The sequence below is a fragment of the Phaethon aethereus genome (genome assembly GCF_964289735.1).
Source record: "Phaethon aethereus genome assembly, chromosome: 14".
Lineage (NCBI taxonomy): Eukaryota > Metazoa > Chordata > Aves > Phaethontiformes > Phaethontidae > Phaethon > Phaethon aethereus.
Window position 1 is genome coordinate 16,044,340 of NC_138590.1, and position 13,258 is coordinate 16,057,597.

At 37.7% G+C, this 13,258-nt stretch overlaps 1 protein-coding gene across 1 annotated transcript; it reads left to right on the forward strand.

Annotated features, from left to right (window-relative positions):
- The first annotated feature begins 347 nt into the window (after nucleotides 1–347).
- On the forward strand, nucleotides 348–10,899 carry CLK4 (CDC like kinase 4). The gene is made up of 12 exons (XM_082006127.1): nucleotides 348–1,051; nucleotides 2,075–2,300; nucleotides 3,507–3,597; nucleotides 3,995–4,061; nucleotides 5,583–5,699; nucleotides 5,801–5,967; nucleotides 6,072–6,166; nucleotides 7,268–7,397; nucleotides 7,738–7,820; nucleotides 8,922–9,001; nucleotides 10,296–10,383; nucleotides 10,477–10,899. Exons 1-12 carry the CDS (start codon nucleotides 900–902, stop codon nucleotides 10,612–10,614), a joined length of 1,434 nt encoding a protein of 477 aa, XP_081862253.1. The 5' UTR covers nucleotides 348–899; the 3' UTR covers nucleotides 10,615–10,899.
- Nucleotides 10,900–13,258: the final 2,359 nt, after the last annotated feature.

Consider the following 13,258-nt stretch of genomic DNA (forward strand, 5'->3'; position numbering starts at 1 on the left):
ATGGAAACTCTTTCTTGTCCTGTGTTAGTTCATTCTTCAGAATATACTGAAATAGTTACGTAAGCTTATTCTTATTTTCAAAAACTCCTTCCAAAGAAGAGTAAACAAGTAATGATTGGTTTTGTTATACTCTTAATTCTACAGCTGTGCTTTACTTTCGTTTTTTTTTCAGTTGTGCATGTACCTGTTTGAACACAGAACTCCTGCATATAACGTCCCACAACGGAAGCTGGTGGGTTTTGTCTTTGGTGAATCAGCTGAATTGCAAAGCACCCACATACTTGCATGCTAATAGGGTTCAAAAACTGTGGCTTGGCTTGTAGTAGTTCTACAGAGTTATGTGTTAATATATCAGAGTTCACTGTGTGATTGTTGCTAAAACTTTAAAAAGTAATCGCTGTTTAACAGTGATCTGTAAATAGATTTGTGACATAAGTTTTTAGACTGATGGAACATACTTGACTTTCATGTAGTAATCCATGTACAATATAGCATGAAGAACTAAATCCAGGTTTTTTCAGAGAGGATGTTCGAAGATTAAGGTCTCTCTCCAACAGAAGACTCTTTAAGGAAATGATTCTGTTTAGTCACTTGAGAGTTTATTTAAAACAGGCTTTAATGACATGTTTGAAGCTATTGAGTGAAGATGAGTTGGCCTATTTAATCTTGATTTGTGTTTTGTAACAGTGTTAGGATGAGGAAGCTATGTCTGCTTGCCACACCGAAATAATATGTGGGGGGAAACTGAGGAAGAAGAATTACTTGTAGAAATGGTTCTTTCTAGTTCTGTCATATTTGGTCAAACTACAGTAGTTGAGTGCATCTACAAATACTGGTATAATGCTTTTGTCTTTTATGTGTTTTTCTTGATTTTTTTTTTTTTTTTTTTTTAGTGGCAGATGCGGCATTCAAAACAATCTCATTGTCCTGAATGGGATGACAGAAAGAGCTGGGATCAAAGAAAGCACAGTAGCAGCCGTAAACGCAGGAAAAGGTCCCACAGCAGCGGACAAGAAAGCAAGAACTATAAACCAAATCACATTTCTGAAAGGTATAAGACTCTGAATTTAGCGCTAATGTTTCTTATCATGTCTAAAATAAATAAGTTTTCAGGATGTTTTTGAGTGCCCAAAGTTGGCAATTCCTTAAGGTTTGGCTCACTTAAGACAAGCTTAAGAGGTAGTTGGTTTCATTAACATAATACCTGAACCATTACATAGAAATTATTTAATAAAAACAAGTAAATGTCACTAGTTTGTTTCACTGTTGTCAGTTAAGTATTGGTGTTGAATATATTCAATATTAAATTTCAAGTTAAAGGTATGCCTTTTCATTTACTTAATGTGAAAGAAGGGAAGAGAAGGTTTGTTTATCATGTAATACAATGGTAAGTATGAGTTTCTCTTAATAATTTGGAGGTGTTTTGCTTTTTCGCTCACGCTTTCACTGGAAAGATGTGTTTTTCTGCTTTTTCCTTGAGAAGAAGGTCCCATGGAATTCTTTTAAGAGCACATACTCATTCTTACAAAATGCAGGAAGGGGTAGATGTACAGCGATATTGGGGCTCTTTGCCTCAGCTGCTTTCTTAAAGGTTTTTTTTATGTGCAGAAGATCCTTGATCCAGATACTCTCTGAGGTTTTTAACGTTTGAGAACACTGCTACTTCTCTCAGTCTCCAGGTTTTATTTTTCTTTTTTTAATGCTTTGAGCGCATAGAAGGGGATTATTGCTGTATCGTGAGTGTTTTATTGTGTGATTTTGGAGATTGTGTTGAGTTGCTCAGTGTATTTTAGGAAGTGTTTCTTCTTTTTGAGTCTGAGTTTCTGATTTGTTGTGCAAACTGTGGACAGATTATATATTGTTCATGTGAATGGCTGCTGTGTATTTAAGACTGACAATGTTGTTAGTATCCTAATAAAGTAACATCAAAAGCTCCACTATTTTTGGGGAGGGAGTCAATTAGAAAGCATTCTTGGTGTAAAGACAGATACCGTGTAACTCAGCTCAAGTCACTTATCTTGTTGGAACCTCAAGTTTTTGAAGTGGAGAACATTCACTTAAAATATATTTTCAGTCATTATTTGGACGATAGAGCCATAAATGAAAGAGACCATCATGACCGGAGATATGTTGAGGAATACAGAAATGACTTCTGTGAAGTATATGACCACAGGCATTATCACAGAGACTATGAAAAGAGTCACCATCATCACTATAGCAAATCCTCCGGTCGGAGCAGGAAAAGTAGTCATAAAAGGAAGCATAAGAGACATCATTGCTCCAGTCACCAATCACATTCGGTATGAGTAATTTTTAACTTTATTATTAATGAATTAGTGGTAATAAACTTCTTAAGTGAGTGCTAGAGCTTCAATTCCTGATCACAGTACTTTAAGAAATATTATGGTATTAAAAAATGATTTGTAGCTGAATCTATTTGTGAGCATATGAATATGTTCTTAGTTGAAACTTCTGGATCAAAGTATTGGGTGGGGGGTGGGATTATCATCAGTACTAGTTATACAATGGGAATGTAGGTGGCCAGTAGTTAAAATTGCTGGGATTAATCTGAAAAATGTTGTCTCGAAATTGAAGATGGGTAACTGTCGAGTTTCAAAGTACAGTTACCACTTTTTAGTTTTACAGCATAGTGAACTATGTTTCTTCAGGTAGACTCTGAGATGCCATGCATTCTATTACTAAAAGTAGTTGAAGTGACATGCCTTTTTAATGTAAGCTTAATTGGGAGTATGAATCGTGCGTGTCTGGTAAATTGATAAGAACAATTCTACACCTGATTCCAGAAAACTTTGATAAACCATGTGCCTAGCTAATGGCAGCTAATGTCTTACTGAAGATGGGATAAGTTTACTGCTTGCTGCCTTTGAAGGCATGCTCTCAGAATTTCTTATTATTGGCATAATGCCCACTGATACATCTTCAGCTCCCGCTGTTTCATGTTACGTTTCTGCCATAGATACAGCAAGTTGTGTTAGATTATACAATGTAAATTAAGGACTTTGGAGTAATTTTTCTTCTCTCTCTAAACATGGGGGAAGTAAAATTACTTGATAGGTTTTTATATGTAGATTACATGAAGTGTATGTTTTAAAAATAGAAACATTTCACCTGACTGTAAGCTTAGATATGTAAATAAATACTATTTTTTACTATTTGCTAGCAAAGTATTAGAAATAGTCATGTTGCAGTCTTAATCTGTCTTCAGTTAAGCCACTGTTTGAGAGACAAAATTGTGTTGTTTTTTCTGTTGCTTTATCACTTTAAGTATTTATCTGAAAATCTGTTCCTTGCCATGTTTTTCTTCTGTAACATAAACTGTGCCCTGTGAATTTCTGGGGACTGAATTTGAAATTGCTCCTGCCAACTGTTCGTGGCCTGGTGTGTAACTGAATGCCTGAATATCTCCCCGCTGAATGAATTGCGTATTCTGCCCTGAATTCACTCTGATATATTGATTGGCTGGACGATCTTGGTGCCGTTTCCAGAAGAGTCACCGAAGGAAAAGATCCAGGAGTGTAGAGGATGATGAGGAGGGTCACCTGATCTGTGAAAGTGGAGACGTTCTAAGAGCAAGATGTATAGAACATTTTTCAACACTTTTTAAAAACTTTTCAGCAAAAAATCTGTTTAGAATAGTATGTCAGAGGAGGGGGGCTAAAGAAATCTTCATTGCTCTTTTTGTTCTGTTTTTTTTGTGCTTTTTTTGTTTTTTTGCATATCTTCTTTTCTGTAGAATTTAAATACTGTGTTCAAAAAGTTGCAATTAGTAAATGAACTTGAATCTTGAGATTAGAACAAGAGATAGTTTTTTGGCTAACTGTTTTCATGACACCTGTCCAATAAAATAATGCATTCAGATGCTGAGATTTAAAGTAATTATGCTTTTGTAATGGCACATTTTAAAATCTACATTAATAATAATCATTCTTGTTTAAGTAGTTATGTAATTCTGACTTGTGTTTGTTCTTTTTAGATGAAATTGTTGCAACTTTAGGAGAAGGAGCTTTTGGAAAAGTAGTGGAGTGCATAGATCATGATATGTAAGTGTTGATTAATCTTTACAAGCGGATCTCATGACAAAATACACTACTTAGCTCAGAAATTAAACCTCAGGGACATTATCTTTAAAATACAGCATTGCAGTATATCTAAGAAAGAAATGTCACTTTTTGAGTGCTACCTTGTAAGCTTATTTCTAGTTGAAAATTTTTAAGGGTATTGAGGTGATACCACATCTGTCCTTGATTTGTTTTTAAGGTTCTTTAAGCATCTTCCAATATGATAAATGGTTTTTGTTTCTTCTGTTGCTCTGTGAAAGGCCCTTGCATGGTATTGACTTCATACAAGATGGTATACAAGAAATACTTTTGGTTGCTTTGTTTTCCTCTAAGCAATAGAAGTCATCTGCCCTTTTTGAAGGGGGGGAGCTATGTTTTGCTTCAGTATGTTTTTCTCTTGGTTCTACAAGTGCTCTTGCCATAATTAGAGAGTGTGTGGGTATCCAAAGAGTACAGAATTGAATTGGGAGACTGACTTAGAAGATGGTATAGTGAGAGGCTGAGAAAGTAGTTTTGGTTCTTAGTGAAAGCAACTGCTTGGAATTGGTTGAGCGGTAAACTTCTTTCCTCAGTCTCCGTAATCAGAATTATCCTTTGAACTTTTTCTGAATGCACAGTAATCCAGTATCCAGTCCTTTTTTGATGGAATGGTTACTTCTGTGTGATGGCATGTTTGGTGGTGGAGAAGAAAATTACTGTATTTCCACTACATTCTGTATGTGCTAGGAGTTTTGAACGTGTAGTAGAACTTGGATTTTAACCATGTTTTATATCTGCAGTTCCGTGACGTAGTTCTAGTATTTTTTCCTCTGCCTTTGGTTTGATTTTTCTGTCATTTCACAAGTTGAAGTCTGTTCAGGAGCTTGAGATCGTGTTGTGAGGGCAGACGGTATTCTTAAGTCATTAAAATCTGAATAGCTCTACAGAGACAATTAAAAATTGTCTATGAGTGAATGGGATGGAATGAACTATGCGTATCTGTGTTCCATTATGTAATAGCCTTACAGTTTGAATGTTACAGTTAGCACAGGTCAGTTTTCACTAGTACAAAATACTTGGAATTAAACTTCAGAAGTTACTCAATTCCCCTGATTCCACAGGAGTACCAGAAAAGAGTGAAGAGCAGGTTGTGCAAGTTGAAGGAAAAAATGTCAAATTTTTGCAGTACTTTCCTCAAATGAGAACTTTGCTTTTTTTTTCTTTAAACCATCTTGCAGGTGGATTCCTGATATTATTTTACCTTAGATATGGTGATAAGACTGAGAAATAGTTAATGTAGCATATACTATGAGTATTTGACAAATGAAAGATCAATACTACATTTCTTTGTAAAAGCAGTTCTGGTTAAGTTCAATGTGCTTAAGTCAGATTCCCCAACTTCAGCTCATAATTCTCTGTGACCTTTAACCTTCTGTGCTTCTTTTATTAAAATCAGGCTGCTTTGGGGTTGGAGGTATTTAACGATAACTGATTCAGTTTGTGATGCTTTATTTTCTTACAAAGGAGAGGAATGCATGTAGCAGTTAAAATTGTGAAAAATGTTGGTAGATACCGAGAAGCAGCCCGTTCAGAAATACAGGTGTTGGAACACTTAAACACCATGGATCCAAGCAGCACTTTGTAAGTATAAAATTAGAATAGTCAGCATACTAAGGGTTTGTGGAAGATAATTATTCAAGTAATTAAGTTTTCATTTGCTTATCTATTTCTTCTTTTTTAAGCCGCTGTGTCCAGATGCTGGAATGGTTTGATCATCACGGCCATGTTTGCATTGTTTTTGAGCTACTGGGACTTAGTACTTATGACTTTATTAAGGAAAACAGCTTTCTGCCATTTCATATTAATGACATTAGAAATATGGCTTATCAAATTTGCCAGTCTATAAACTGTAAGTAAATCTCAATACTCTTATCAAATACGGCTTGGGGTTTTTTCCCTTCTTCAGGAAATTAATGTATTAATTATGGAATACTGTTCTTTTTTCCCTTGTAGTTCTACACCACAATAAACTAACTCATACAGATTTAAAGCCTGAAAATATCTTGTTTGTGGAGTCTGATTACATAGTGAAGTACAATGCCAAAATGGTAAGTTAGCTCTTTTTCTCTCTACTTGAATTGGGCTACTTCTGTCTTCACCTGAACTTTTCTTTAAAAAAAAAAAGAAAAAAAGGTGTAGAAAGGTCAAGCGATAGAGTTACGGTTCTTAGAATTTTTTTCTTGTGCTCTTTGAGGTGCACTAACTTTCTGCTAAGCAAGTAACTTTGCTCTGATTCAAACTAAACTGTTTCGTCTAATCACTGGTTTTTTTGCTGTTTAATGAAGTTCTGGCATTCATAGGGAGCATTGTGTTAATGGCTTTGAATTTAGACAGGCTTTTTCCTTGATATTTCTTAAGCCTTTTGAATCCTTTTCTTTAAAGCATACCTGTGTTTTGAGAGAAATGTCAAATCTTGCTTCCTTTCTGGAGTCTGAAATGCCTGTCAGTTTTACAGTCCTTGGCTTAATAGCTAAGAGGAATTTTCTGTTTGTTATCAACATGTGATGTTGATCATTGGGCAGTGTTACAATTGACATGGGCCCTGAATAGGACTATTCTTGACTGGTGTATTCCTTCTAAATCTAAGAAAACACTAAGACACAACATTGAGATAAGAACTTGTCTACACAAATCACTTCTAGCACTGGCAGAAATGCAAGTTTCTTTTTTTGTTGCTGCTCTTTGTTTTTCAAAGTATAAAAACTTCTTACAGACAGAAGAGCAATATGGACTTCAGTGCCTCTAGTTTATGCATAACGCTTGATTTCATTGTTTTATTTTAGAGCTAAAATAATATAAATGAGTGTATGTACCAATGGATAGAAAAAAACAAGACAGATAACAACTAACTGAAGTTAATTTGAAGGTTAACAAAAGATGAAAGGAGCTCGGTTACTGTGGGGAAAGTCTTTACTCATCTGTTTTGAATATTCAGATTAAATCACTTTGTTATCAGCTCCTCTTTCTTGGAGCTTGAGCTTGAAAAGGAATTGATGTATTTTTAAAGAGTGTTTTGTTACATAGGTTTAATTTTTAGCATTTTGTGCTAACTGCTGGTTTGAGGATAAATTAAGATAACATGATGAACACCGTATGCCTAAGCATGCTTTAAAAAAATATTAACAAATAGCATTTTGATTTTCTTGCAGAAGCGAGATGAACGCACTTTAAAAAACACAGACATCAAAGTTGTTGATTTTGGAAGTGCAACTTTTGATGATGAGCATCACAGCACATTAGTATCTACAAGGCATTACCGAGCTCCTGAGGTTATTTTAGGTCAGTAAAGATTTTTAAACCTTCTGACAGTTAAATTACAGTTCATTCAGATGTCTTTGCTTCATAAATGGGAGTAATTGATCATGGTTCTAATAATTCAGCCATCTCTTACAGATGGTGATGTTGGAACTCTTGACAGTAAACAGTAAAAGAAATATTCTAAAACTCGGAAGTCCAAACATGTTCCTTTCCCGCTTTCTCCCACCAAGGTTTGGAGAGAGATGTGAAGAGAGGAGAAAATGGGCATCAGTAAATGCATGGAAAGTCGGCATATGCTTTGTGGATTACAGGTTTTGAGAATATGTTGAAAAGTAAAACATAAACTTTGCCTGTTTTGCAGCACTGGGATGGTCGCAGCCTTGTGATGTTTGGAGTATTGGTTGTATTCTAATTGAGTATTACCTAGGATTTACAGTGTTTCAGGTAGGTACATAAAGATAAATCAAACATTTTTGTTGCAGACTACTGATTTTGATCTTTTAATGACATATACTTCACTGTTACTGTAAAAGGCATGACCTCACAGGCTTTTTAAGTATTGTATAGATGAGATTGTAAAGACAGCATGCATATATGAAAATGTAATGTCCTGGTTAGCTCCTTCAGACTATTCAAGATGATCTTTTCTGGCTTTTTGGATAATGAAGCCTGTCTAGATTCTGAAGATTCTGCTGGAATGAAAAGTAAAGAAAACATACTCATACAAAACTTGTTTTATGAACTTTGTTGTTCAGGGGCTGCCTTAACTGTGGAAAGTGCTATATAGCAAGTTGCATTGCATGATCTATTTTTAATAATTTAAGGTGATGTTGTGGTTGAACCTGGCAGGTAGCCAAAACAACCACACAACTGTTCACTCACTCTCCCCTGCCCCCAGCAGGGTGGCGCAGAGAATCGGAAAAGAAGAAAGGGTAGAACTTGTGGATTGAGATAAAGGCAATTTAATAGGACAGGAAAATATAAATAACAATAATAATGATGATAAAAGAATATACAAAACAAGCAATGCACAGCACAATTGCTCACCACCCGCTGACTGATGCCCAGTTAGTTCCTGAGCCGCGGTGCCTCCCTGGCCCATTCCCCCGGTTTATATACAGAGTGTGACATCATATGGTACAGAATCCTCTCCAGCCAACTCCCCCAGTTCATATACAGAGCATGACGTCATATGGTATGGAATTTCCTTTGGGCCCTTTTGGGTCAGCTGTCCTGGCTGTGCCCCCTCCCAGCTCCCCCTGCACCCCCTGCCTCCTTTCGGGCAGGCCAGAGCATGGGAAGCTGGAAAGTCCTTGACTGCTCAGCAGCAACTAAAAACAGCAGTGTGTTAGCCACATTTTTTTCATCACAAATCCAAAAGTCTCATATTAGCTTCTGCGAAGAAAATTAACTCTATCCCAGCTGAAACCAGGGCAGGTGATAATGTACAAAGATAGAGTGACAGCATGCCAGCAGAGATCTTGTTACCAAGTGGCTGAGAATAGAAAAATGTGGTGAAGTGCATTTGTTGCTTTTTCCGCACAGACGCATGATAGTAAAGAACACTTGGCAATGATGGAAAGAATACTAGGGCCTCTGCCAGCTCACATGATCAAGAAATCCAGGTAAGTTCATTGTAGGAGTAAGTTGCCTAATATTTTGCTATTATAAGAGGAACTTTAAAGTTTCCATTGCTAGCTGTGAGCTTTTGAAGATCATCAAAGAGACTTACAGGCTTTTTGTTACCCATTTGTCTGTTGCAAGAAAATTGTGTCAGGTTTAGGTGAATTAAATAGTTGACAGTAGTCCTCTTTTCTGGTTTTAGTCTGAATTGCCAGCAACCAAAATGCCAACTGCTAATGGTAACCAAGTATGAATGTTCTTAAGTCCTTAAAGCTTGATAATGGTCACCAAAATAGTATTAGACACCCATTTTTCTACAAACTGAGAATAAAGGACCTGCTGTCATTAGAAGATCTATACTGAGAGGGAAAAGAGGGTCCTGCCTTGCTAATACAGCTGCCAGCCTCTTCCACTGTCCCTTCACATCCCTCAGACATGTGCTTCAGTGGCCTTTCTCGCTTCCTCAAAGACAACTACACGCAGCAGGAGTTTCCCACTTTTACTGCAAGGAGAAGCAGCCAGCACAGGGTTCTGCTCTAACCTCCATATGTCCAAAATCCGCAACACATGAGATTTGATGGTCCATTCTCTTTCTGAAATAAATTGTCCTCTTGTCAGCTAATCTAGATAATCCTGTAACTCATGTTACAGTAGAATTCCAATAAGTCTGTGTTGGGTAATGTATTACAGTTGTCCAGCTGATTCATAATGCATTTTGAGAAGTGAGAAAAAAAACTTAGCTGCAATTGGAATAGATTCAGGTAGTATTTAAAATGAGATGCTACTTACACTGTTAATGTAATACTGAAGTGTGGATTTGTCAGGGCTTTATTTGCACTGGTAGTCTCATGTACTTGCAGTATGCTTTCTAAAGACATTTGGGAATATCTGGTTTTGTTAAATAGTTTCTAACCACTTAAACTCTGCAGGTTTTGTAAGAAATGTTTTTTCAAAGTTGATAGATTTACAAGATGTCTTTTGTTTGTTACTAGCAGGTGAGACCAAGTTCTTCTCTTGGAACACCTTAGAGCATCCATCTCTTTAAATGTCAGTAATGGAAAATATGTTTTAAGTGGCTTCTTTGATTGGAATACTGAAGGGCCTGTTTTCTATATATTGTGACAATGGTAACAAAAGCAACAGGTCTCTGTGGATAGGTATTAGCTAAAAGAGATGTTAGCTCCCAAATGCAGAGGGGTATGCAGGAACACTTTTACGGTATTTCAAAACTTCTTAGAAGGGCATCTGCCCACTTTATGCACTGATACCATCTTAATTATTTTCCTCATCATGCAGAAAGCATTATTTTCACCACGACCAATTGGACTGGGATGAACATAGTTCTGCAGGACGATATGTTAGGAGACGCTGTAAGCCTTTAAAGGTAGGAGACAGCATTATTATTACTTTTTTGTTAGATTTGCAGTTGTGAAACATCTCCCTAAAATACTTCCTTCTTTTTTCTTTCTTTTTTCAGGAATTCATGCATTGCCAAGACACAGATCATCAGAGTCTGTTTGACCTTGTTCGCAGGATGCTGGAATATGACCCAGCCAAAAGAATTACTCTTGATGAAGCCTTGCAGCATCCTTTTTTTGAACCATTAAATAAATAAATATATTCAAAGATCTTTTATGCTTCTCCAAGGAGATTTCCTAGACTGTGTCAGTCAGCAGAGGTTGCATGAAACTTTTGTAAACTTTAAATTATTTTGTACAGTTTAGTCTGTAAATATTTACATATGTTTTGTATAACTGTTATGTTTACCTTGTTGAACAGTTGTAGTCTTCTGGGTATCAAAGTGAAAAATAAAAGTAATTTTCATTTTTGAAAATTGTTTTCTCTTTGAAACCGTACGCCTCTCCTTTTGCAGTTGGGGCTAGTTACTCATCTGACTGGAGGTGAGGGGTCTGTGGGCCGGCTGAACAAGTTTTGGAAACAGTAAATGTTTTTAACTAGCTTCCTTTTACTAGTCACAAAGAAAAGATTTGAAGGGCTAAGCGTATTTGATGATGCTGTATAATACTTTGTGATAGCATTCTGAGATGTGGTTGTAAACGGTTTATATTCTAAGTAACTATCTCTTTTGTGGGTCACCTTTTTCCCAGATTTTCTATTTAAACAGCATGCATTGCTCTCTGGCTGGCTAATTAGTCTCTGGAAACTGGTCTGATGTGTTCAGTGTTAAGTATTTATAGGTAATTTTTTTGTAAAGGTCTGAAAAGTAACATTTTCAATAGTGTCTTGATTCACTGAAGGTCAGGATTTTCATGATAAGGTTTTTAAGAAGGAGTGTACTGCCCCTGGAGAAAAATGTAGAGAAACGCTGCATGCCACAGAATCGTGGCATGTTTAAGCCCTTCTCTTGCAGTAGTAACAAGATCATTCTGAAGTCTTCAAATATGTATTTCTGTGGAGCTTGGTCTCTAATTACTGATAAATTAAGTAACCTTGGCAACTGAGAAACACTGTCACAGACAATAACCTAGGAAGGAGGAGGACAGGTTCTCAGTTGCAACTTCTGAAGTCGGGTGCTGACTTAAGAAGAAAATGGTGCTACCTTCCAAGCCCCGTTAATGTGCCTTGGTAGCTTTTGCTGTTCCGTGTTCAAGTTGGTGATTTCATGGTCTTGTTCAACGCTCTTAATCCGTTGACACAGTACGGATGGCTTGCTGAGCAGGAGGAAGGGAAGGCCCAAGGTAGGGTTTGTCTGTTAGGCTGTTAGCCTAGAAGCAGTGTGCAAGTTGTGGCCATTTATTGCCGTCCTGACTTCAGCATGCAAGCCTTCCTTAAGGAAGGAAACAGTAAATTGTTTCAGTTCCACAGGGACCTGACTTCGGGTTTTGTGCTTGCTGAGTAAGTCTTCAGGCACAGTAAGATTTTAAACTGATGTTCCTTGTTCCACTGGTGTGGAGGAAGCTTAATTTGCAAGAGGCTCCAGACATGCATATCTCTGACTTGAGGGTAGAACTTTGCTGGGATGAGGCTTTGAAAGCTTATCTCCTGTAACCTGTGCCTCCTACTGTGGTTGATTGTATCTCATAATAGACACCCCTCTTCCTAGGATGTTTGCATTCACATCATTGTTTCTTCTCTGTGTGACACAAAACGTGAAGGTACCATCCAGGTCAGCAGTGATGGTGGTAGGACTGAGGGGGACAGGAGTGAACTCCTTCCCTTCCTTCCACAGCACTTTCCATCCCACAGCTTCAGAGGCAAAGCAAGGACTTGGCTGAGCCTATCAGCCAAGTAATACAAATCAAAGGCAGATGGGGGGGAAAAGTTTATATGCTGCTATAACTATAAAACTGTAACTATAAAACAGTTCCACCAAAATTAGAAAGGGAAAGACTGAGTACTCTTGCTTAAGGAGTTCTTCTAGCCTTTGTTAATGCAGTTACTAGAGTGCATTGCACTTGCTAAAGGGGATATGTGCTGGAAAAAAAAGTAGGTATTTTAAAAACCTGTTTAAATTCACTTTTCTTCTCCCAGTAAACTAAAAAAAATGCACTGTCAAGATTAATACAGCATCTGCAGCGAGGTGCCAAAGTAGTTTCGCAGGCCTTAGGGCACGTACAGGAGAAGCGTTAGTCTGAAGGGGCACGCGTCCAACATCCTGGGCTCCCCGCTGGAGCCGCGCAGAGCTGTTTGCAGCTGAGCGCCAGCCAGGTGCCAGGGGCTCTGCCTGCAGCAGGTCCGACTTCTCCTCTCCGGGCTGCCCTCAGCGGTTTTGCCTTTACTGCAGAAGAGATTTTTATGCACACACAACCCCCTGTTGTCTTGTTAGTACATGAATATAATTGGGGTAGTTTGTAATCATTGCATGTTTGGATCAAGCTAAAGGAACTGCCTTTAGCTGTTGGTAAATAATTGTAAGATCCATTCTTACCTTTCTCAGCACTTCTGAATTTTAGTTATTGTACCTTAAAAATACAGTCTGTGAATCTATGAATGGTTCAGCCAGGCAGACCAGCAGTATGCATTTCCGTAACAGGTCAGTTACACATTTTACTAGGCATGGATAACAGGCTGCAGTAGTGACCAGTCCTGCTTTTTACAGCTTCTCGGTATCTCGGCTGTGAGGAGGGCTCAGGTCACGTGGGCACATTTTAGGAGAAGATGGCTTGCACCCTTGAAGCTCCCCCAAAGCAACAGTACTGTGCGCGTGCAGAGTCTTAGCGGCCTCGTGGAAAGGAGGGAGATATCTTCAGGCATGTGAAGAGGAGCAGGAGATAGTTGTTAGCAAGTGACACAGGTGT